Source organism: Neurospora crassa, linkage group VII (genome assembly GCF_000182925.2).
Source record: "Neurospora crassa OR74A linkage group VII, whole genome shotgun sequence".
NCBI classification, from domain to species: domain Eukaryota; kingdom Fungi; phylum Ascomycota; class Sordariomycetes; order Sordariales; family Sordariaceae; genus Neurospora; species Neurospora crassa.
Window position 1 is genome coordinate 130,077 of NC_026507.1, and position 6,000 is coordinate 136,076.

General features: G+C 54.3%; 1 protein-coding gene across 1 annotated transcript; it reads left to right on the forward strand.

Moving 5' to 3' along the window:
• Positions 1–1,129: 1,129 nt before the first annotated feature.
• NCU09270 (hypothetical protein) lies at positions 1,130–5,334 on the forward strand. The gene is made up of 2 exons (XM_953396.2): positions 1,130–2,936; positions 2,997–5,334. Exons 1-2 carry the CDS (start codon positions 1,827–1,829, stop codon positions 4,902–4,904), a joined length of 3,018 nt encoding a protein of 1,005 aa, XP_958489.2. The 5' UTR covers positions 1,130–1,826; the 3' UTR covers positions 4,905–5,334.
• Positions 5,335–6,000: the final 666 nt, after the last annotated feature.

Genomic DNA, 6,000 nt, shown 5'->3' on the forward strand with positions numbered 1-6,000 from the left:
CTTTACAGTATGCTTGGCCGAAAGACATGTCTTGAGAAGAACAGGCAGAGGTCTGTGTCAACTCCTATAAAAACGGGAATTGTGGGCCAAATCTTTAGTTCAGTTTCGGTTTGAAAACCTCGAGTTTACGGACTGGGCGGCGGCTGTGGGCGGCTCTGGGCGCCCGGAAGCACGGCAGCTAAGGAACGCTAAAAACAGGCAAAAATAGGGGTAGTAAACATACCTACCGACCCTCACTCTGCCAAAGTTGGGCTGTAAACTTCATGATGTTGCCGGCAAAGGCGGAAAAGAACGACAGATATATACCGGCCTTGTTATCCAGGGCAATTCCACGAGATCCCTCACACCGCTCACCCAAAGGCTGCTGGGTATGGGTTCCTGGCTAGTCTTGCTGCCCTGCTTCACCTCCAGGCTCACATCTTCACCATCCGTAGCTCCCGCCGCTCTCCCGCCCCAACATAGGGGCCATTACTCAAACACCAGCTTCTCCTTGACCGAAGGTGTAGGTTGATTGCCCGGCTATCCAAGTGGTCCAGTCGGACGGAAGGGAAGCGGAAGGGATGTGAGGGCGGTCGTCGCCGGCATCATATGATCCGCTCTACCTATGCCATGCCCTTCCTGAGACACCAGGCTCCGGTTGCCGTTGATCTTTTGTCGAGACGTGCGTTTTGGATATTGTGACAGTACCTTACCTTTTGATACCACGCTCATGATCGCATACTCGGTGTGTAACAGAACTGCTACCAACTGGCAGGGTTGATGGATGCGATGGAACTTGAGAGGAACTGAAATGCGACATGGACAAGTGAGAAATGGGATTGCATCCCAAAAATGAAAGCTGGACCTGGGCAGAGGATATTCTCCTAACAAAGTTGATAGCAATCTCGGTCTAGCTTTGATGAATCCCTATCCTACTATCGCGCAAGCCGAGCTTTGACGCACTGACCACCCGTTTAGAGTTTATCGCTACAATGCCACCGGCAGTTGCAATGCGGGCAGTGATGCAAACTGAAGCGACTGAGTGCTTCGGACAGGTTATAGCGGCAGGCAATAGTATTTGACGCCAATGCGGAGTTGCAGTCCGGGCTTTGCATTCGTTAGTCAGTTTCCTCTTTGTTGATTTGACATTCGCCCGCTTTTGCATCCGGCAGCCGATGACACTGGCGACGACTGAAACACAACTGAACAGCTACCAGGTCCGTCACAACAGAGGCTGTACGGTACAAGCAGCATAGTCATCCATCTCATCATCTTTACGATTGATGATTGCTTACTTGCTTGCCACCCGACCATCCCGCCGCCGTCATTCATCAACCACCCCTCATCTCTCTTCCAGATTAGCTCTCTCTCTCTCTCTCTCGTCTCCAGGTCTATCTAGTGCGTAATCAAATCGTCTTTGTCATCGGATGAGAAGACCTCAAACCGCATCCAACCCATTCGTTTCCCTTCCATCGACTCCGGCCGGCTTTTCATTCTTCAACTTTTAACAACCACAACCACAACAACAACAACTCTTCTTTCCTCGGCCAATATTATAATAATCATCATCACCACATTCTCCCGCCGAGCATCGTCACTTTGAATCCACAAGCTGCTGCCGAGTCCAGCATTACGAGCGATTTCCCCGACGTCCATCTTGTCACCGCCCAGACCAGCATCGCTGCCGAGTTTACCTTGTTATCTTATCACTTCATTACGCAATCTCCATACCGTACAATTACCCGGATAATCACACAAACCCACGCCAATCACTTAAGTACTTCGTCACCCATACCAGTACCAGGAATCGCGTTGATTTCTAATACTCGCGACAACACGGATCCACCATGCGACGACCGTCGGATAGCTTGACCGAACCCGCTCGGAACCTTGAAGAATCAGTCGGATCCCCATCGCCAACTACCCCCGATCCCACCACCGATCTTTCTCTCCCGCCTCCTGAAGAGCAGATAGTAAGCCAGCAGGCCGATGCCGACGTCAACGTTGATCCCGCTACCATTACACCACCCCCGCACATTGCCGCCCGCCTCTTCATCCGGCCCACCAACCAGACCCGCCGCAAAGACAGTGCAGCTTCGTCGCGTCGCAACAGCTTCTCGTCCGCCCATTCCCGCTCTTCTCACGGCTGTGGCCGCGACGTCGGTCCCCAGAGCAAGTATGTCGCCCAACACTTGCGCCGCGCCTCCATCCTCGAAGACCGAAAGGCCCGTCTGGCCGACCGTGCCGCCCATGCCGAGAAGGTCCGCATCCGAGCCGCCAAGGCCAAAGCTACCGTCAAGGATATCACACAAAGCGAAGAGAGGGCCATTGCGGCTGCCATGGCTCGCGAACGCAACCTAGCCGAGATCGCCGCCGCCTGTGCCGAGGAGGTCAAGAGGGCCAAGCAGATCGCCGAGACCATGAAGGAGAAGCGCGAGCAGGAAAACAAGAAACTCAAGATGCAGATGGAAGAACGTCTGGCCGAAGCCGAGAGGAGAAGGGAAGAACTGCGTAACCGCAATGCTGCCAAGGTCAAGTGCAGGGAGCGCGGTCAGAGCCTTGTCACAAGGAAACCCACCTTGGTCGAGGTCATGCCCGAGGTCAAGGAAGTCAAGGAGCGCGAGTCGAGCCCCATGAGGCCCGAGGCCGCCGCCAGTAGAATTCAGTGGTGGTGGAAGTCCATGAGTCGCAAACGGGCCGTAGCCGAGTTTAGCGCGCTAGGCCTCACCATCGACGTTGTTAGGGAGACGTCCTTCGATACCGTTACCAGCTTGCTGTCACAGGAGAACGTCTTGGTGGCCACCTCTCGAGTGCTCCGCATCTGTGGGCTCAACGAGGGTGCGCCTGGGTCGGTGGAAGAGATGACGGCTGTCCGCTCGTTTCTGAGCGCCTTCCTTATCCTCGGCCACCCATCCCAAGTGCTTAGCAACAAGGAGGGTACCGGAGAACCAGAGCAGGTTGGGTCCGCCCTGGCGAAACCAATCCCTCGTGATGATCTGGCTAACCCTCAGTTGCAGGAACTCGTTGGCAAGGCTGGTGACCTACTAATCTCGTTTGAGAATATTCTAGGCCGACTGACCGCGTTTAATAACTACACTCCGCCACCGGCCCTGTTGGAGTCGTTCCCCGAGGTGTACGCTACCTTCTACAATGCTTTCATTGCCTGGAAGGCCCGTGATTCCAGCTCTCTGGTTGAGCTCATGGTGATGCAGTTTGTCGAGCTGGACGCTATTTGGGAGTCCGTCAAGGACAGCACAGATGGGTCCGTTGACCAGGTGTACAGAGAAAGTATCCGAGAAAACCAGCTGCTACTGTTGGTTCGCATCAAGAAACTTGCCGGACCCGTCCGTGGCAAGCAGCTGGTAACTGAAGCCGTCAGGGCAGCCCGCAAGGCTAGAGTCAAGAAGCCTCGCGGTGATTTGAAGCCCCGTGTGGCAGAGCAGTCAGAATCAGAGACAGGCATGGGCGTCCTTGGTGACGGCAGCAACCAGGGTCAACAGACACAGACTCCCACGCCCCCCTCCACTCCGGCCAGACAGGGCGAGACCTTCAAGATCAGCGTCGTGCTGCCACATACCAAGAGCCTCTTGCCAGAAAACAGAGTGGTTGTGCACGAGCTGGCCATCAATAGGGACTTCCGCACCGAGCCCAGCGAATACCACGAGCAACAAGCCCATTTGCTCGCACCCCTCTTTCAAGAGATGCGGGCAACAATGCAGGCGGACAACCAAGAAGTACACTTTATGCTTCTGCTGCGGGTCGCCGATATGATCCGTGAGAAACTCCAGAGACTTGTCAGACCTGGCAACCCCATGCACACGCTGATCGGCGAGCTTCTTGATACGGAAATGGCCCAGCGCCAGTTCGCTATGGGCAGCTTCTCGTACGAGAAACTGTTCCAAGCCATGGGAACACTCCTGCCCAAGCTCTGTGCGCCTGTCCGCGACGACGAAGTCAAGATTCTTGCCGAAGAAAAACTCGTTCAAGGCACGTATGTTGACCGTCTCGAGGCACTGAATGCCTTCATCGATGTCATGCTTAGTGACTATGCCAACTACCTACTTCAACAAGCCGCGCCCCAACTGATCGAGCAAGCGCCCTCGTACGAAGCCAAAGCCTTTGCCGCCGATATCGAAGCCGGACGCTACGATCTCTCGGCTGCCAAAGCCGCCTGGCGCGCCGCACGTGTGAAGCTGATGGGCGAAGCTAGCCGCCGCGACCCCGAAGGTGTTGACGTTCCTCGATCTCGCCCCACTGCCAACAAGATCTACAATCAAATGCTCGTCGACCTCTTCACCCAGCCGCATCCACTCAGCATTGGCGAGATGCCCGAAATGCTGCGGCTCGATCACAAGCGTGTCGTGGAAGCGGGCCGCGTTACCAAGAGGATCATCACCACAGGTGCTATCCTCCTGCAATGCAAAAACCTGCTCAAGCGCGACGTCCGCGGGCCCTGGCGAACGGAATCCCAGCGCATTTTGGCTGTACTCGAGCGGAGCGAATCATCCTCGGACCCCGTCCCTACCGATCAAACAGTCGACGGGATCCTCACCGCTCTCGAAGCCGGCCGGTCCATGCCCGCTGCTACCAAGGTTCACCTGCGTGCCTTTGTCACCAAGCTGGTCCTCTCGGCCGCTTCCATCACGGCCGAAAACCGTGAACCTAGCGATCCCGTCCTTCGTCTGCTGCTGAGCAGGTTGAGGGCCTATGTCTTGCAAAGACTGGCGGCTAGCGCGTCGGCTTCGGAAAATGTCAAGGCTACTAGCACCGCTGGAGAGAAGCTGGCGGGTTTGGGACTAGCAGAGTTTGTGGATAAGGTGAGGGATTTGGTGGAGATGCTTGGGAGGGTCGGGGAGGTGGATAGAGGGGCGCATGGAGTGTGGTGGGATCAGGTTGCGGAGACTGTGGAGGGTGAGGCTCAGTAAGGGGAAAGTGGATGGGGGGTGTTCGCGCGACGAAGAGAGATGATTGGAAGAGGGAAAGGGGGAGTGATTGCATATATACCATGGCGTTTTTGGTCTTTTGTTTGGGTATCGTTGTCTGTGCCACGGCACGGCACCAGCGATGAGTTTTTCTGCTTTTCCATCTGTTTCAGGCGTTGAGGATTTGCAAATGAGCTATAAGGCTCTCGCAAGGGAATGGGTTTCTATGGCATGGGATCGGATATTGTCAGTTTGTGATGGGTTCTGTTTTCGTCGGGATGATTTGAAGCATCATTCACAGTCCATGATCATTTGAGAGGATCAGGAATGGCATTTACTATCAGTATATCTGCGTTTCGTTCACGTTAAAGGTACTTAGCGTCGCTGATGTGACAGCGAATGCAAAAAAGAATGATTATCATTTCCTCCCCATCACTTCTTGTAGTCCCAAGTTTCATGTTCAAGTCCTCCTACCTAGCTCTCAAGCTCTTCTGTGCTCCCGTTACATTGATGGCATGACGGATTTACATAAAGTTAGGTAGGTAGGTAGGTTGTAGTGCAGTTGAAGTGATGCGATAGGCCAGAAGTCCGAGCAGGTATGGAGTATAGGGGGCCATGCATACACCCCCCGGCCTGGTAGCCTGAACTATTACTACCTACTAGACTAGTTAGTGCAAACCAAACGCTAACGAATCCGAGTTCCCCACGGCATATGTAGGTACCTAAGGTAAGGTAAGGTAAGGTACCTTGGTGTCCTCTTGGAGAAAATGTTGACGTCTTCCCTTACTTACCTACCTACCTACCTACCTACTTACCTACCTACCTACCTACCTACCTACCTACCTACCTAGTACCTAGCGTAGGCTCGAACTAAGGTAGGTATGTTTCACCTGGTGTCGCCTGGGGGGAAACGTGACGAAGGTAAACACGTGCAGCAGCAGCAGCAGCAGCAGCAAGACCGGCGGTTATGCCGGTACCTTAGCTTAGGTACCTCCTAAGTAGGTAGGTACTGTTAACCCTGCACATAACGATCAAGTCGGTTTCCAGCGTTTTGATCGTTATGGCCAGAAAATCGCTAATGTAAGGTTGGGGTATTTCG

Coding starts and splice junctions, on each gene's coding strand:
- NCU09270 (XM_953396.2), top strand. CDS start 1,827: ATGCGACGACCGTCGGATAGCTTGACCGAACCCGCTCGGAACCTTGAA. Junction 2,937..2,996: donor GTACCGGAGAACCAGAGCAG/GTTGGGTCCGCC, acceptor CCTCAGTTGCAG/GAACTCGTTGGCAAGGCTGG.